Genomic DNA, 18,713 nt, shown 5'->3' on the forward strand with positions numbered 1-18,713 from the left:
CTAAGTGAGGAGGAGGGCAGTTTCCAGGGAACTCTGATTTTTCAGCTTGTTCTCTGCTGAAGTCCAGGGTCTGGAGGAAACAGGCAGTTAAAGAGAAAGAAAGCTGGTCTCAACAGTAGAGCCACCTTTGGCCACAATTGAGGGTACACCCCCAAAGAAACCCTGAATCTTCTCCCTTGAAGGATAACCCTGTAGATGGCAGAGGAATTAAGCAAACTAGACATTGCAGGGAGAGCCTGGAGAGGAGCAGCATGTGCTTAGACTTCTCTCCCACACACCTGCTGAGGGCTTCTGAGCCGTGACGAGATAGCTGTCCATATCTGAAGACATCTAATCTCATTCAAAACTTTTGTACTAGGCAGGGAGCCAGGACTGGAACAGAGGTGGATGGTGATGGGCCAGGGAGCTGGCCTGACCCCAAGACCAGTGGCCCACTAGGGAGCTCCTTAGTCCTCCTCCCAGGCACCCGGGTGCCTCTCTTCCTGAGAAGCTAGTGGTTGGCACAAAACTCCTCACTTTCTCCTCTTCCCAGAGGAAGGATCCTGGGATAGTATTTGGGGAGGCAGGGGTGTGGCAGAGGCTGGGAGAATGCACAGCCTGCCTGGTTCCCAGCTTACTCCCATGGTAAGGCTCCCACAGGCCCAGAAAAGACAGGGCCATGAGGGACAAATGAAGTCAGAACATGTCAGGGACCAAAGATTCTGAGCAGGGATTACGACCTTGGGCTCCATCATCACATTTCTGGGCTCAGCTCCTAGCTCCATCATTTACTGGCTGCTGTGACCATAGACAAGTTATTTAATCTCTCCATAGCTCAGTTTTCTCATCTTTAAAAGGGAATAAAGGACTACCCACCTCACAGGGTCACAAGTAAGGATTAAATGAAATGATTCTTGTGGATTGTCTTGCAGTAACAATTCACTGCACGTTAGCTATTCTTGTTCCACTTACAAGTACTTTCTCTTGCTTCTGAGTGAAAACACATGTCTGGTGCTTCCTGCCTTTCCCCATGAAGGCAATTCCAAAACTACAACCCGACAATCTGAAGAATCTCCAAAACATCCCGCACACGTTCTGGAGGCGTGGGCACAGGGATGGGAAAGCTCACTGGTGCCTGGCGGTGAACGTCCCCTGCTGGGCGTGCCCAGTGGCTGAACATCGTGCGCACGTGCAGGTTTACACATCAGTGCATCTATGCGTGCGCGAGGCTGGAGACCCGCGAGTTCAGCAGTCCGGGGTTAGCGCTGCGCCGCTGGTAGGCGGGGCAGAGCCATTGTTCCGCCGCGGACCGACCGCCCCCCCCCCCCCCACCTCCTGAGCGCTCGCCACGGAGAGAGGCGGGGCTTCGCTGGGCCCGCAGCCCGCGACCCCGGGCTTGAAAGCAAATCTCCCCTCCTACGCGTCTCGGCGAGCGGGAAGGCGGGGGTGCAGTTGTGTGTAGTGGTCGCCCGTGTGGCTTCCCCACTCCTCCCCGGGAAACTTCCCCAGTGCCCATCCATTCGCGAAGTGCCCGGGGCCAGTCCTGGGCTGGCACCCACCCCCCGTTCCCCAGTTTCCCGATCGGGTCCTCTCCCTCTTCCAGAGAGGACCCTTCCGAGCGCCTCCGAGGCGGCGGGGTGCCGGGCAGAGGCCCAGCGGCCGGTGGAAGAGAAGCCTAGAAGGAGAAAGGGAGGGGAGGGGGAGTGAGGAGCTCGCGGCAGAGGAAACAGCAGATTGCGCCGAGCCAATGGCAACGGCAGGACGAGGTGGCACCAAATTCCCTTCGGCCAATGACGCGCCAGAGTCTACAGAAGCCCATTAGAATTTCCCCAGGGGCAGGGCCAGAGGCAGGGGCTGCGGCGGCCAAGCCGCGGTGTGTCTGCAGCATCCAATTTTTGCGTCTCCTCCCCTCTCCCGCCCATGCGGATCTCCCACGGTGAGCCAACTCTGCTTACTTTGCCCCTTGTTGGCAACGAATAAAAGGGTCTGAGGAAATACGGGACCCGGTCACCCACTGCCAGCTTTAGCCTTTAAATCACCAGCTTGGGGAGATCCACGCACAGCAGGTCGGGTCCGGATACCGATCCAGCGCGCACCGTGCAGCAAAGGGTTCCGAGCGCAGCGCCGCGGATCGCCGCGCAAAAGCGGCCTCGGGAACTAATCTACCCTCAGTTCGGGCTGCCCCGAACTCCGCTCCGCAGTCTCAGCCCTGGGAAAGTGATCCCAGCGTCCGAGAGCCCAGATGCCGGCCCACTTGCTGCAGGAGGAGGTGAGCTTCCAAGTAATGGCCCCCAGACCGCGGGTTCGCCGGCGCCGGTCGGACTTCTAAGTGACTCGGTGGGGGAAGAGAGTTGAGATCTCTGCACACAGCCATCTTTTGCGAGTTGTACTGCCTTCAATTTGTTGGGAATGGGGATTGTAATTTGGGAACTTAGGTCCCCAACTTTTGTTTCTTAAGCTTTAAAGAAAAATCTGGTCGTGCCGGTACTCTTACGTATGTAGGCGTGCGGGCTTGTCTTTGTGTGTTCGTTGGGGTGCGAGTGTTTTACTCCTCTTTCCTATTTCCCTTTCACCTTGAGGTTTCACCCCCCTCCCCAGTCTCTCTGCACCGTTCCTAGGGACTTCCCTCTCTTCCATCTGGGATAGACCTTGCCCTCAGGTAACGTGGGTATTGGGGCCAGGTCTGTGCCTATACCCCGCCCTTCCCCCAGCTTGATTAGCGAGTGAAGTGGCCCCTACTACGTCCACATGTCCTCTCCTCTCTCCTGACCCTCCACTTCCTCTCCCTTCCAGATCTCTAGCTCCTACACAACCACCACCACCATCACAGCGCCTCCCGCCAGGCTCCTGCAGAATGGAGGGGGCAAGCTGGAGAAGACTCCCCTATACTTGGAAGAAGACATCCGCCCTGAAATAAGAGATGACATCTATGACCCAAGCTACCAGGATAAGGAGGGCCCAAATCCCAAGCTTGAGTATGTTTGGAGAAACATCATCCTCATGTCTCTGCTGCACTTGGGAGCCCTGTATGGGATCACATGGATCCCCACCTGCAAAATGTACACCTTGCTCTGGGGTAAGAGTTTCCCCCGTCCTCCTGACCCAGTACCCCAGGTTCTCTCCACTCTTGATAAAGTAGGATCTTACATAGAGCAGAAACACCAGCCCTTCCAGGCTGAGGTTTTCCCAGCCATTTCTCTTTGGTGTCCTGAGAGGCTGGGTGGGCTGGGAACAGAGCCTAGGGGGGTTGGGATGCAGGAGTGTCAGTTCTGGGGGTCCTTTCATTTGGGTGTTGGGGAGGGACCCCTGAGACCATGGGCCGCAGGTTTTGAAGTGAGCAGAACTGTGCCAGAGAGTCAGCTTTCCCGGAAAGAGGTTTTCTGTTTCAAGTCTTTTGCTTGACTGCTTGTCCCAGCCCTGCCAGCCACGAAAGAATCAAGGTCCCTACCTGGGAGGCATGGGGACATGGGACTAGACTAGTGGCTTTAGAGGGTATATGCTGAGCACAGTCATGGGATAGCGAGAGAAGCTACTCAGGAAGAGTTTGTAGAAGAGGGAGGAACAGAGCGGTGGTCATCCACAAAATTATTTTGCCCTGACCCTTGGCCCTGTCAGGCTCCTTAGTTACATAGACAGGTGAAGAAGTCTCCTGCGTAACCCAAGTTACACAGATTCGCTGCTCTGTGACTCCATGTAGGTCTCCAGGGGACTGCACATGCCACTCAACAAAATGTTCTTAGAATGAGATAAGGTTAAAGAAGTGTTTCATGTCCCATTCCCCACTCATCCTGCTCCAGCCCCTCTCTCCTGAGCCTGGGTAGCCCTGGCCTTCAGGCTGCTGCAGTGAGGGAGACAGTCCCCAGTGCATCCCTGCCCTGCCCTTAGCTCAGCTCTTTCAGGAATCCATGGGCTTGGGCGGAGAGCAGGGCCCTGCCCCCTGCACACACACATGCGCTGAGGGCATTTCCACCTCTGCCACCGTAAGTCTGACTTCGGAAGGGGAGAGCAGGGAAGCCTAAAGACCCAGGGGACCCACATCGCCACTGTCTGTGGGGGGTGGGCCAGAACTCCCTCTCCAGGAAGCAACTGTAGGATTTCCAGAGCAGTCCGGGGTGCGGGGCACTTGCAGACAGCTGCACTCTTGGAAGGGAGTTATGTAGTAGGGCCAGCAGGCAGGTCTCAGCCGAGTCCTCCAGGACCTCTTTAGTCTAAAGTTGCTTTTAGACTAAAGAGGTCCACGGAGCTTTGTCTTGGGGAATCCTCTTGGTGCCACAGACAGAGAAATGCAGCTGGGTAGATCCCCTCTCTCAATTTTTCCAGATACACACTGGGGACGACAGTACTTTTTTTGAGATTAGAAAGGTAGTGCTCCTTAAGTTACACGTGTGTCATTGCTGGGGCCGGCCACATGCAGATGAAATCTGTTCATCTGCAGGCCAGGAAGGGCTCTTATATTTGTGAGGGGAGGGGGACATCTGTTCTCTAGCCCTTCTGAGGACCCAGCAGAACTTTAGTTCAGCGTGAGGAATCAAGAGCAGGGACAAGGATTCCCCAGGGAGACTGTGGACCCCTCTTTCTACCCCTTCTCCCCAGTAAAGGAGTCTTCACCAGGTGTTTAGTCACCTGCAAGCCCCTTCCAGCCTCAGGTCTCCCTGTATGCCTCTCGTAAAGTCCAGAGTTTGGCCAGACCGCTGCTGCTCACTCCTCTTCCTCGGCTGCTAGCGCAGGGGGCAGAATGCTATCCCCGAACCAGGGCTGTGCCCGCTACCTTTTTGGTGCCCTGCCCATGGGTGTGTGCTGTGCCTTTGGACAGAGAAATGTGTCACACAAAGACTGGATGAGTTGTGACTATTTTACTCCTGTCCCTGGGCCCTGTGGTGGATGGCTTAGCTGACGGAATGACCGATTTGGTATGGGGATATCAGAACTCTTAAGGAACAAAAGGGGGTTGGGGGGAGGGTCAGAGGGTCCTTCGGAGTTCAGGAGCTTGGCTTTACCTTTTCTTGTTTTATCCCTAAGGACAGTGTTAAATTAGCAAATGGTTGTGATTCCAGCATTTCTCATGACTGAGCAATTTTGAGCAATTTTGTCTCAGAAGAGCCCTGAGGGAAGGGCTGAAGAGATATCTCTGGCTACACTGAGATGCCATGGGGCAAAACTTCTCCAGTCTCTTTCTTAGGACTAAAGCTATGAGGTTTTGCTTAACCATCAATTTGGACTTTAATAGAGAATGAATTTCCAGCTGACACAAGGCCTTCTATTAGATAAGCCTTAGAGAAAAAGGCACCAGAGGGCTTGGGTGCTTTTCCCAATTCCTTTGTTAATGCAAGGATCTTATGTGCTTTCTGAGTCAACTTGCCAGGGTCTTCGGTGGCATGAAACAACCCCAATAACTTCCTTGCTTCTGAGCTGAGTGCTTCTTCTTTTGTGCCCAAAGACATTTTTCTTCACCCTTAGTGATTGGCGGGCTGTAGCTCAACTGTCATTTATCCAGGTGCAGGTGCAGGCAAGATACTGCTTGTGGGAGGATATTACCACGTGGCCGGAGACGAGCAAATCATAGGGGGCCCTAATTCAGCCCAGAGGGACTGTGGGTAGAGCTCTCACTAGGACAGACTCTAGCTCCATGGCTCTCCTCCCCATCCTGTAGGAGGAATAGGATAGTGTAGAGGAAGATGGGTGGGGTGGGAGCTTGTTTAGGAAACTGGTATCTATGGCTGAAGAACACAGGACGATTTGTTACAATGTGTGGTGTCTCCAACTGCAACTAAGTTCAGTGGCCACTGAGGATCCATTGTTTCTAGCTGCTTCCCTAGGAATGAAACATTGTCAACAGTCACTGCTCTACCAAGGCCTCAGCCCCTGCCTCCTAGAGTTACTGAACAGAGGAAGGTAGGTATGCCAAGCAACCCGCCTCCCAGTTAGAGACTCTGTCTGGCGCCCCCGGAGCCTGCAGGCCTCCAGGAAGGTGAGGCAGGACAGCATTAGGGTGCTCCACCCACAGCTTTGAGTCCGTGCCGCTATTATCTAGAATTAGCCTTGGCAGAGGGAGTGTGGGCTGGCAGAGGGACATGGCAAAGGTGAGACACAGGCACCTTGTGCCTATCTTGGGGAGGTGGATGGTACACATCCTTGTGCCAGACTTTCGAACATAAACTGCTTATTGACAGAAAATCTAGTTTCAAATCTTGGCTCCATTTCTTACTTGCCATGTGACGACAGATAAACACTTAACTTCTCTGAGCTTCTATTTCTTCAACTGCAAAGTGAGGATATTAAACCCCATTCAAGGTATCCAGTGAATCGGAGACTATAAAATCCTTGGCGAAGCTTAAGACGCTGTGCAGCTATGACTTACATACAGGGCAACTTTTCCCCTCCTATGGCCACACCACCTGCTAAAAGATTGAAATGCTTTTGTACCAGCTGGTAAATAGCCCTAGTTCTGAGCCCCCTTAATGTCCCCTAGAACCCAGGGACCCTTGAATTGGTCAGTGCCCAGACCATACTGTCTGTTAAATATTTTAATACCATCCTTGCTTATGTGTCTTAAGCACTGCAGGAGTAGTCTGTGGTCCTTCAAACCTTGGAGAAGGTTAGCAGAAGGTCAGAGGAGATGCGATCTGGGAGAGTGTCCTTCACGAATGAGAATGCCAAGTGGCTGGGGGGTGAGAGCCCTCTTCTCTGTCCTGCCTTTCTGAAGTTCCTGGGACTCCTAAGCTTATTCCAGCTTCTAGGTTGAGAGGATGAGAGGTGATGGTATTTTTCAAGTGATAAAATCAAAGGAGCCTAAGAGATCAAGGTATCCCTGGAGTTCAGGAAAAAGCAGATCCTCACTCGGAGGCTAAAGAACACACAGACTCTGACCTGAGGAGAACATCATGTGAATGCTTTCCCAGATTAATGACTCCCTGCCCTGTCTTCTCCTGGCAGCGTTTTTCTACTATCTGATTAGTGCCCTGGGCGTCACAGCAGGAGCCCATCGCCTGTGGAGTCACCGAAGTTACAAAGCTCGGCTGCCCCTGCGGCTCTTCCTGATCATCGCCAACACGATGGCATTCCAGGTGAGAAGCCAACTGTGCTCAGCTCTTTTTTCCTCACTCTTTATTGACGATCTGGGGGCAGAATGGAGGCGATCAGTGCCTGGAGAGGAGCAGCACCTGGACAGCCACTTCACTTTCTCCTTATAGTCAAGTTCAAGTTCAGTCCTGAAGTCCATAAAACATAAGTTTACTTCTGAGTGACTGGAAAAGGGAGGTAGGAGATAAAGAGGAAATACTCTCAGTGTATAGGGTCATTTTTGATCCTCTGTTATCACAAAGTCTGGCCATTGTGGTCCTTCATAAGTGCATAAGGCAGGAACTGAAGGCAGGAACTGACCCTGGTTTCCCTGGCAGACATTGAACAAGACATTCACTACTTTAATGTCTTAGGACTCCACCACAATGGGGCTGAAGTTAATGTTTCACAGATTCATGAACTCTGTTGTTTTCAGGTAAGAAGATCAAACACTTTTATAGTGCTAACTATATGCCTGGCACTATTCTAAGCACTTGTCATAGATTACCTCATTAAACCCTCACAACGATCTTAGGAGGTAGCTGCTATTGTTATCCCCATTTCACAGATGGGGAAATTGTGTCACTGAGGGTTTAGGTAGACCAACGCTATGGTCCTATGTTGGGCTACCAGGCTGCCTAAGTCAAGTGTTGAGGTTTGTTGAAGCAGGAAGTTTATAGCAGAGATAGAATGAAGGGAATTGGAGAAAGGGAACTCATAGTTATTAAGCAGTAGCAGAGGGTAAAGGATAGCATGTAGTGCAAGGCTTAGCTTGGAGCAAGAGGAAAAAACAAGGAAACCAAATTAATCCCCTTCTCCATGGCAATATCCCACGGTTACATAATCATCTCTGCCATAGCACTTAATGCCTTGAAGGCTCCCCACGTTGTCCCTGTGGGGCAAAAGAAGGAAGAGATTGTGCAGACTCCCCAGCCATTGGAACTCGCCTGAGAGGGTGTCTCTCCTCAGGCCTTCATTCCTCTTCTCTGTTCCTCCAGAATGACGTTTACGAATGGGCCCGAGATCATCGTGCCCACCACAAGTTTTCGGAAACACATGCTGATCCCCACAATTCCCGACGTGGCTTTTTCTTCTCTCACGTGGGTTGGCTGCTTGTGCGCAAACACCCAGACGTCAAAGAGAAGGGTGGTTTGCTAAACTTATCTGACCTAAAAGCTGAGAAGCTGTTGGTGTTCCAGAGGAGGTGAGTGACATGATGATGGAGCTGGGGACCTGGCATTTGGTGACCCACTTTTTTCTCCTGGGACTTGTCAACATGAGCTGAGAAATTTACTGGGTTTCCATATCCCAAATTATAATTTAAAACCCTAATTTTTAATAGCCCACAGGCCCATAGCCATAGACTGTTGTTGTTTCTTTCTCTCTGAGCTATCTAAACCAATTAAATTCAACAAATGTTTGTTGACCTAGGACGGTCATGGATACAAAGCTGAATGTGTCATGGTCCTTACCTTCAAGGAGTTCATAGCTTATTGGGGAGTGGAGGGATAAGCCAAGTGTCCAAATACCTATGATACGTGGCAAAATATTTTCCATACCCAGGAGAGGCACAAAGGGGAGGGAGGTTGCAGAGTGGGAATATCAGGGAAGGGCTTATGAAGAAAGTAGCTTTGGAATCCACTGATGGATAGAGATTTTCACAGGTGGGGAGGTGGGGACAGTGCAAACAGAAAGAATGAGCTGAAGTGTGTTCCAGCAACAGAGTCCTTTGAAGTACAGGGTGTGGTAGGAAATAAGGCTAGAAAGGGAAACCGATGCCATTCTTCTGGATTCTTAAAAGCAGATGAGGTTTAATTTAACCCAGGCAATAGGAAACCCTGAAAAGGCTTTTGAGCCAGAATGTGGCATGGTTGGAGGTGTGCTTTAGAAAGGTCACTCTGGGGATAGGTGAAAGAAGGCCTTGAGCTAAAGAGGTGGGAAGCAGGGCCACAGGTGGGGAGGTAGTGGGGATCCGTGCAGGGAAGTGGTGGTAGGAGTGGAGAGGAGCTGGAAGCAGGGGTTACTAATGATACAAGAGGATCAGACTTGACTGCTGAAGGGATGTAGGAAATCAGCTCCCTCGGAATGTCAGTGGCCTGCTGTACATTTGGGAGAATGAAGAATGGGACAGGGCCTCCAGAGGGACAGACCTGCAGGCATCTAGGACATTCGGAGTGCCTCTCTGAGGGAAAAGAAGAGGAAGGATGAGAAGGATTCCTGGCTAGCAGGAGATGGAGGCAAGATACTAAACATAGATTCTGCCAAGAGCACTGATAAAGAGAAAGGAAGCCCAAAGGCAGGATGGAAAAACCCAGGAAGGAGAACTCAGTCTGTAATTTGGATCCCACCTGTTTTACCAAAGTGGTATTATGCTGTAGTAAAAGAGAGCAATGGATTTAGAGTCAGGAGACAAAGCATTCCAATCCTTGCTCCACCGGTGTCTGGTGGTGTGACCCTAGAAAAGTCATTTAACCCCTCATTACCTCATCTAAGAAGTATGATAATAACACTACATTCTCAGAAGATTTCCCACCCCATTCCCTCTTGCTCTGTTTCCTGCCACATTGTGCTCACAATGTAGAAAGAAAGAGACAGCCCAATCGTGTGAGAATAGAAAATCAAGTAGGTCTCAGAGTCCTCTCTCCACTGACCGGGCGTGTGATCTCTCAACGTAGGTACTACAAACCCGCTGTCCTGTTGATGTGCTTCATCCTGCCCACACTTGTGCCCTGCTACTGCTGGGGTGAAACTTTTCCACACAGCCTGTTAGTCGCCACCTTCTTGCGTTATGCCGTTGTGCTCAATGCCACCTGGCTGGTGAACAGTGCTGCCCACCTGTACGGATATCGCCCTTATGACAAGACCATTAACCCCCGAGAGAATCTCCTGGTTTCACTGGGAGCTGTAGGTAAGTCACATCTAGTGGTCTGCAGCTTAGGGTATTAGGCTAGGAGCCAGAAAAACCAGATTCACCTATTTTATGACCCCTCTCTGTCTTTACACTATAAAACTAAGGGGCAATATTAAAAATCCTTGAGAATTAAGCAGCAAGTCCTATGTAAAGAGAACAGGGTGAGGGACTTCCCTGGTGGCGCAGTGGTTAAGAACCCGCCTGCCAATGCAGAGGACATGCGTTAGAGCCCTGGTCGGGGAAGATCCCACATGCCGCGGAGCAACTAAGCCCGTGAGCCACAACTACTGAGCCCACGCGCCTAGAGGCTGTGCTCCGCAACAAGAGAAGCCACTGCAATGAGAAGCCTGTGCACTGCAACAAAGAGTAGCCCCCGCTCGCCGCAACTAGAGAAAGCCCACACACAGCAACGAAGACCCAATGCAGCCAAAAATAAATAAATAAATGAGAAAAGGGTGAAAAATAACAATGCCTTTGATTCCAGGTTCCAGCACAATCCCCAAATGCTATGTATGATGAGCCCCTTTGGGTTGCCCTTTTTCCAGTCATCTCTGATCTGGGTGGCTGGTAAGCCTAGTGTTTTACATTTAGACGTGCTATACAACATGTAGAACAAATAGCTGTCATTTAATTCAATAAGCTTCTCTTTTGTCACCTTGCTATTTTCAGAGAGGCCATACTTGAAGTGTATTTCATGCCTTATTGCTTGGTGATGCCAGTATGAAGGACATCAAAGCAACTGTTGGTGGCCCTTTATCACCACCTACCATTCTCATCTCTTGTCCTTTATTTTTCTCTCTTCTGCTCCTCTTCTGTGCTGGGAACACTCCCTCCCCTCAACGTGGCTTAGGGAACTCCCAATAAAGCAGTTAGTTTGATCACAAGTACCTGCTCACTGATCTAATGCTGACTATTCAAGAATTTATTTATACCATTCCAGTTCCAATAGCCAGAGTCTAAGGCAACAGGGTTCTACAATCTGTCTCCATTTTTTTTTTTGTCCATCACTCTTTTCAACTAAATATAGACCTTGACTAAGGCCTGAAATTAGATTTCCTTAAGCAGACCCCATGGCCTCTTCCACACCGGTCATCAGTGCTGTTGGTCATTCAGCATATCGAGGCAGCCTCCCTGCTCCACACATTTATGTACACCACGGCCTAGCCTTCGCTTTGTTCTCTTTAAAACCTTCCTTTATATTCTCAACCCTGACCATCTTTTTTTACTATCTGCACTAAAGACATTTTTTCATCTCTTTTTAACTTTCATGCACCTTCCCCCTCCTTTCAGACACCTTGTACTGTTGTCCATGTTCTTACTCTGAACCATGTTTGAAATCAATCGTACAGGCTATTTTCATAGAAAATTCATGAACATTATGGAAGTTTCTGGAATGAGATCGGTCCTGTCCTGCAAACAGATCTGTCTTCCCCAGCCCCAGCCTCTTTATGAACATCCATTCAAAGTGGCTGCCAGTAGCTTACTTTGTCTCGGTTATCATTCCTCCATACCTGCTCTCCCCGCTTATCACCTCACCCTTTGTTCTCCAGTAGCCTGCTGCCCTGCCATTCTAATCTTTTTCTTCTTGAATTACCTCCCCCGCAGTCACATGCTCTTCTTCTCTCTGCTAAAGCTGGCCTCACCCCTTGAGCCTCTCTTGGGCTGTATCTTGCTGCCCCAGTTGCAAAGTCTCATCCTTCTTTCGCCCACTGACCTTCCTCCGCTTTTTTTCCTCCCTTGGCAACGTGTGTGTGTGTGTGTGTGTCTGATTCAGTTTAAATCTGATAACTGTGGGCCTGGCTAGTGCTTATACAGAGCCTAGCTGCAAAGCCGTTTACGGAAATTAGTAATCCTCCATCAGTACCTTTAGCCTTGGGGTTTTCCTACCCTCCTACTCAGTTCACACTGGATAAACTGATGATCCGCACTGTGGATAGTCAGAGAAAGGCCGTACCTTGAGATGATGCCCTGGATGGTGTCTTTCCCATCGCAGGCCTTCCTTCCTTTTTGGTTATTAATGCCATTATTACTCTACTGGGGCTCTTTCGTCTTCAAAGGGCTCAGCACACTCTTTTACTAGCTATTCTTTTTTTTTTTTTTTAATTTATTTTTGGCTGTGTTGGGTCTTCATCGCTGCACGTGGGCTTTCTCTAGTTGCGGCGAGCGGGGGCTACTCTTCGTTGCGGTGCGCGGGCTTCTCATTGTGGTGGCTTCTCTTGTTGCAGAGGAGCGAGGGCTCTAGGCGCCTGGGCTTCAGTAATTGTGGCTCGCAGACTTCAGTAGTTGCGGCACACGGGCTTCAGTAGTTGTGGCACGCGGGCTTCAGTGGTTGTGGCTCAGGGGCTCTAGAGCGCAGGCTCAGTAGTTGTGGCGCACGGGCTTAGTTGCTCTGTGGCATGTGGGATCTTCCCGGACCAGGGCTCGAACCCGTGTCCCCTGCATTGGCAGGCAGATTCTTAACCACTGCGCCACCAGGGAAGTCCCTATTAGCTCTTCTTTACCCAGCTTTACCCCAGCCTCATAAGGGTCGGTGTTGTTATTGTTGAATGAGGTTCAGAAAGAAGATCCTGCCGCAGATTAGAGAACTCCCTGTCTGGAGTTTCCACAGCTTGATGCATTACAGAAATTATCCTGAATCCAGAATCTCTTTGATTTTCCTCTATCCAGCAAAGTGAACTGCTCATCTCAGAATCTTAGAGCTTAGAGGGACTACCTAAGCCTTTTGATTCTTATTCCCTCAGAGAGCTTCTGTTTATCAGCTTCACCCCCCACCCTAGGGTCAAAGCTCAAAGAATTAGAAGCCAGAGCAGTCTACTCTGAACCAGCAGAGGCTGAGGAAACTTGGGCCCATGGGCTGGGCCTTCTTTCTTCTGACTTGACTGTTGCTGCCCAATTCTGTTGGTACCTTCCACCCTTGGAGAGAGTACCCATGCAGTGGGGAAAGGTGTACTCCTTTGCTCACCTTTGTAAGAAACACAGCAAAGGTTCTTCATTGTGGACTCTCTCCTCTCCCCACCTAACACATGCATGTATACACAGAGCCTTTAGGGTCTCATACCAATATTTAGTGAAGCTCTGGAATTTTCCAGTCTAAAATCCACTCCCAATGATAGAACTTTCTCTCAAATCATCTTATCCTCTCAGAAACTGCCCGTCCTCCTCCCACAAAGGCTCCCAGAGAGCCATGGTGACCAGGGTCTCCCCAGTCATTTCTTAAGATGCCTCTGAGGGAATCTGTTTGGTTCAGAGTTTAAAAGACTGGATTCATTCATTCATTCATTCATTCAACAGCGGCAGGTTTCTACTAGGTTTGAGGTACTCCGCTAGGTAACCAGAGTGCCAAGATCAAGAAGCCAGCAATCCAGTGTAGCTCCATAACTTTTCTCTGCTTTGTTCCAGGTGAGGGCTTCCACAACTACCACCACTCCTTTCCCTATGACTACTCTGCCAGTGAATACCGCTGGCACATCAACTTTACCACATTCTTCATCGATTGCATGGCTGCCATCGGTCTGGCTTATGACCGAAAGAAAGTATCCAAGGCTGCCGTCTTGGCCAGGATTAAAAGAACTGGAGATGAAAGCTACAAGAGTGGCTGAATTTGGGGTCCCTCGGTTTCCTTTTCCAAAAGCCAGCTGGGCAGAGGTTTAATGTTCTGTTTATTAACTACTGAATAATGCTACCAGGATGCTAAAGATGATGACGTTAACCCATTCCAGTACAGTATTCTTTTAAATTTTCTTTTAAAATTGAAAGCCAACAACTCTGCCTTTATGATGCTAAGCTCATGTTCTTATTTCTTTTCTTTTCTTCTTTCTCTTCTACTCCCATTATCCTTCCCTTTGTTTTGTTCCTATCACCTTCCTTTCTCTTCCCCCTCAATGCCCCCCAGGCAAGCAGCTGGTCAGTCATTGGTGGGTTTCCAGCTTCCAAAGCCTAGACAACCTTTCTAGAGTCCAAAACTAGTGGTCTTTGCCCCAGATAACCCTTTCCTTGAGCTGTCCTGAGCTTTAAGGTGGGTGGCTCAAGCTAGAGATATGACAAAATCTTCTGGGAAGGCCCCCAGTTAGCTTCAGCTTAGGCTTTTGCTATATGAAATGGAAAAATAACTTTATTGGCACAAAGCTTTGAAAGCAGGTAAATTGTCAGGGGAGAGAGTTAGCATGCATGATATGATTGATAAATAAGGATGAGTTGAAGTGGGAAACAAGGCAGGAAGCTCCTGCTGTGATCGGACACCCAGCTGCCTGCCCACCACCCAGCATGCTTCCTTTCTCTCCTGACTCTGATTGGGGAATGGCCGTGGAGCTTGGCAATGCTAGAACTCAAAAGCAAATCTCAGTGTCCCAATATACTTTAGGCTGAGGATAAAGAAGAAGCATTTAGTTTACGATAAAAGTGGTCTCTGCTGGGGAAGGATTTTTTTTCTTTCTTTTATAACAGGAAGATTTCTTATTCCAGATAACAAGAAATCTTGAGGTTGGTTGTTTCCAGAATTGGTGACTCCAGTAGCTCATGGAATCATCAAAATTCTTTCATCTCTCTGCTGTGCCATCTTTGGTATATTGGTCAGCTCCCCTCATAGCAATAAGGTGGCTTCAGCATTTTGAGACATCCAAAAAAGATGTGTTGGTGGTACAGTGGTGAGCATAGCTGCCTCCCAAAAAAGAAAGGATTTTAGGAGGTGGAGTTGGGTCAAACATAGAGCTATATGTCCATGGGTACTTTGCTTGGAATATTAAAATAATCCTTTTAGAGTATTTCCCTCTGAAGGAGAGTGGGGCTTGAAGAAGAGGAAGAATTAGGCGGGTTGTCTCCTTTCCTCTCACTGCTGGACAGGAGATGGAGAGGTTGAGGGGCAGGGTCTGTAGGCAGTTCCTAAGAGGGAACATTACAAAAGAAGGGCTCTGAGAACACATGGCTGTGGGATTTGGAAGGTTACTGAGTAAGTTATTGGGTGTCCTAATATGGAAGCTGGTTATACAAACAAGTTAGATGTTGGGTTCATTTCATTAATTTCAATTTCTCCTTGGACTGAGAAGGAACTAGAAGGCTTCTCCCCACAGTGTTGAACCCTTTCACTGATTCCTTCTCTGTTAACTTCTAGCCTAAAGTATAGGACTGCCTGGGGGGAGGGGTAGGAATCTCTTAACTACCCTGACTATGGATTCCTGGCTCTGTCCTGTCTGTCCATTTTCTCCTGCCAGTTCTATCTCCTCCCCAATGTTTTCTTCTTTCTCTGGATAGGCAAGCCTCCTTTGTGTGTATTCAGAGGCAGTGATGGCTACTGTGGTCCAGGCAGCTGGGTAGCTGAACCACTGTTTCTCTTTACAAAGTTGAGCAAGCTGCCACTTTCACTTGGCCTCCAGAGTCTCCACCTACACCCTTGTGCTTCCCCACCACACTGATGACTCAAGACAAGGCTAGCAAACCCCGCTGGAGACATCCTGGGCACAGGCATTCCTTCTCATGAGGCACAGCCAAGCCAAATGCTCATGTTGTGCCAGTGAGCCAGCCATGGAGCAAAAGAGGGTTTGTTTTTAGTCTCCAGTGTCTCGGTCAGAACCAGAGAGGATGCTGGATGCCTCCTGCTTAACTCAGTAAGCCTGCCCAGCCTGAGTCAGTGCTCCCAGCTGACAGTGCAATGCTTGCAGAAGTGGGAGGAGCCAAGTCTTCACTGGGAAGCACAAGAAGCAAAGGCGAGTTCCAAAGTGCCTCACTCAAAAGGAGGTCCCGGCCCCTGGAGCCAGGGTATACAGCAAAGCTTTGGCTGAGACTTGGGATGTGAGATGCCATGAACTTTGTTGAACAGCATCTCTGTTCAGCAAACTAACCAGCATTCCCCACAACGCAGGCTAGGGCAGACAATAGTATAGAGGAGTTCTGAAGAAACATCAGTGTCTGAGAACCTTGGGCCACTCCTGTCCCTGTAACCCCAGTCGTCAATGCAGAAGCCTGGCTTTACTCTATTAAGATTGGAAATGTACGGTACCAAATGCTCTGTCCACTGTTGAGCCCCAAGGATGGAAGGGAGGAGAGCATTTCTTTCTGTATTAATTGAATAGATGGAGGCCACAGGGGTTGGGCTGGACTAAAGGCATCCTTGTCTTTTGAGCTGTTCCTCTCAGTAGAAAAAAATCTAATGGAAGATCACTGTAGTTTAGATCCACTGACCCAAGTACCTACCCCTTGGAAATGCCTGTGGGGTAGTTTTAATTCCACAGGTCATCAGAGGCCTGCTTTACACCTGATGATCAAAACCAACTTTTATCTTTCTAGTCTAATTGTGTTCAATGGATCTGATCTATACCATGACCCTACACAAGGCTGGATGGGGTCCAGTTTCTAACAGTCCTTGCTTTGTGGGCGTGCTGACAACTTATCTGGGTGCCTTACATCTTTTTTAATCAGTGTTGCATCTGAGCCTGCTCTGCTTCCTCCCTGCTCCCTCTGTGGAGTTCTTTTGCACCTGAGAGCCTGCAGAAGTGGCTAGTAGAAAAGGGGGCCTGGCTGGAGAATTATCAGTATAGCTGTTTGCAGGATTCCCTTCTGGGCTTTGTTTTGGAAACTTTTCTTAGGGCTGTTTTTATTAATTGCCCACATATGATGGAGGGTGGAAGGAATTTGAATGTATTTGACTTACAATTTTTTTTTTTAATATTAAAAGATGGTTGTAGCATTTAAAATGGAAACTTTTTCTCCTAGTTAGCTAGTATCCTGAGTGTATTCTCTGTAAGTGTAGCTCAAATGGGTCAGCGTGAAAAGTTAAAGAAAGCACGATGTCAAGGTTACACGGGTGGTTAAGGCCAGGGCCTCTCCTACCACTGTGCCACGGACTTGCTGTGTGACCCTGGGCAAGTCATTTAACTATAATGTGCCTCGGTTTTCCTTCTGTTAAAATGAGATAATAATACTGACCTACCTCAAAGGGCAGTTTTGAGGCGTGACTAATGCTTTTTATAAAGCATTTTGGGATCCTTCAGCAGAGGAATTCTCTTAAGTCCTGAGTATTTTTATAGTAGCAGTATCCACCGTGAACTGTGTCCACCATGAACCATGTGTCCTGGATGCTATCATGGATCTATACGGTTCTCTCTGAGAGACTGAATAAACCCATTAGATAAGTGGTGGATAACTAGCCAGACAAAATCTGAGAATGCATAAACTCATTGCCATGGAAACATACACAGGATACCTTTTCCTTGATTGGGTGGGATTTTTCCCTTTTTATGTGGGATAGTAGTTATTTGTGACCTAAGAATAATTTTGGAATAATTTCTATTAATATCAACTCTGAAGCTAGTTGTACTGATCTGAGATTGTGTTTGTTCCTAATAAAAGTGAAGTGAATCTGATTGCCCTGCGTTTGAGAGTTTTTTTGGCTGTGATTCAGTCTCTTGGGACTTATTCACCACCCTATTTATGTCCTGTTCCTATATCTTTAAGAGTAAAAAAGAAGTACAAGAAGCCACAATGGTTGACTCACACCCCAGTAACCCGCCCTGCTCTCCTGCCCTTCCTAGGGGTAACTTTAGGTTAAACTCAGCCTTGGCAACAGGAAGCCAGTAGTCTGCTGCCATTAGATCAAACACATTAACACCAGCTGGCACTTCGGGCCTGGGGAAATGTCAGGACTCCTGTGTGTCCCATGGTCACATGGACCCAAAACAGAGATACTAAGAGAGGAAGGGAGCAGCAGGAGACACTCTGGAAAGAGTCCTGTACCTGGCAACCCAGGCTGGGCCATCCAAATCATTCCTCTGAAATGTAGTCCCTCCCGCTAATAGAGTAGCTTCCTGAAAATGCTGATTAACAACAGCAGGAAGACAGGAAAAACAATCCCAGGGAAGGCTTGTAAATTCTTGGGGTAGAGAGGCCTTCATGATCATTAGGTGGAAAAGGCTTTAGCTTTTACTACCTTATCTGAGAATCTTCATGTGGAAAAGAGAAGGACTTTTTACAGTTTGAAGAAGCTCCCTTTTCCAACAGAAGCCACCTGGACAATGCCTGGGCTTCTAAGCATTCCACAGAACCAGCCCCCCTCACTTTCTAATGTAAGGTCACCCTCGCCTTGGACAAGAAGCAAGATTCTCTCGGAGTGATTCTGAGCATCCAACATCAAGTCTATATTCATTGAGGCCTTGCCAGACCTTAATAAGTTGACGGTGGCCCTTGCTTAATATCTGGCTTTCCACCCCTTTCCCTCTATTTTGTTTAAAATGTTCAGGTTGGACCATTTTTTCTGTTGTTCTATAATTGCACTGTTCCTTCCAAGTCTCTCCTTTGTCTTTGGAGACAAAGACACCAGCCACATGAGAAAGGACAGCTGCTGTAAACCATAGCAAGTCTAGACGAAACACTTGCGATACCAGATTGCTTGGAAAAATCCATATATGTACCGTGTTCTACATTAGAAAGAGGGATTGAGGCCAGGCATCAACAGAAACCCCACAACCTTCTGATGCAGGAAATCCAACTTCTGAGTCCACCAGACCCGTGGACGCAGTGATAACATTCACGATAGCCAGGCCCTGTAGTGAGTGCTGGACAGTGCATTATCTCACGGTATGGAAAGCAGGTGCTATTATTACCCCAGTTTTACTGATGAGGGAACTGAGTTCACTGGGAGAGAAAATACACTGTGAGGGAGTGAGCAACGATGCTGTGATCCAGCTCCAGAACTTTGCTCATTAACTGCTCTCCGTGCAGGTGTGAAGTAGATGACAAATTAGATAAACCCAGAGTGCATAAATCTCATACATGC

The 18,713-nt window shown here is 48.8% G+C and overlaps 1 protein-coding gene across 1 annotated transcript; it reads left to right on the forward strand.

Annotated features, from left to right (window-relative positions):
• The first annotated feature begins 1,818 nt into the window (after positions 1 to 1,818).
• SCD (stearoyl-CoA desaturase) lies at positions 1,819 to 17,098 on the forward strand. Its single transcript, XM_068548369.1, has 6 exons — positions 1,819 to 2,248; positions 2,773 to 3,055; positions 6,913 to 7,043; positions 8,037 to 8,242; positions 9,714 to 9,946; positions 13,349 to 17,098. The coding sequence occupies exons 1-6, from the start codon at positions 2,222 to 2,224 to the stop codon at positions 13,546 to 13,548; spliced, it is 1,080 nt and encodes a 359-aa protein (XP_068404470.1). The 5' UTR covers positions 1,819 to 2,221; the 3' UTR covers positions 13,549 to 17,098.
• The last annotated feature ends 1,615 nt before the right edge of the window (positions 17,099 to 18,713 follow it).

The sequence above is a fragment of the Eschrichtius robustus genome, chromosome 7 (assembly GCF_028021215.1).
Source record: "Eschrichtius robustus isolate mEscRob2 chromosome 7, mEscRob2.pri, whole genome shotgun sequence".
NCBI classification, from domain to species: Eukaryota; Metazoa; Chordata; class Mammalia; order Artiodactyla; family Eschrichtiidae; genus Eschrichtius; species Eschrichtius robustus.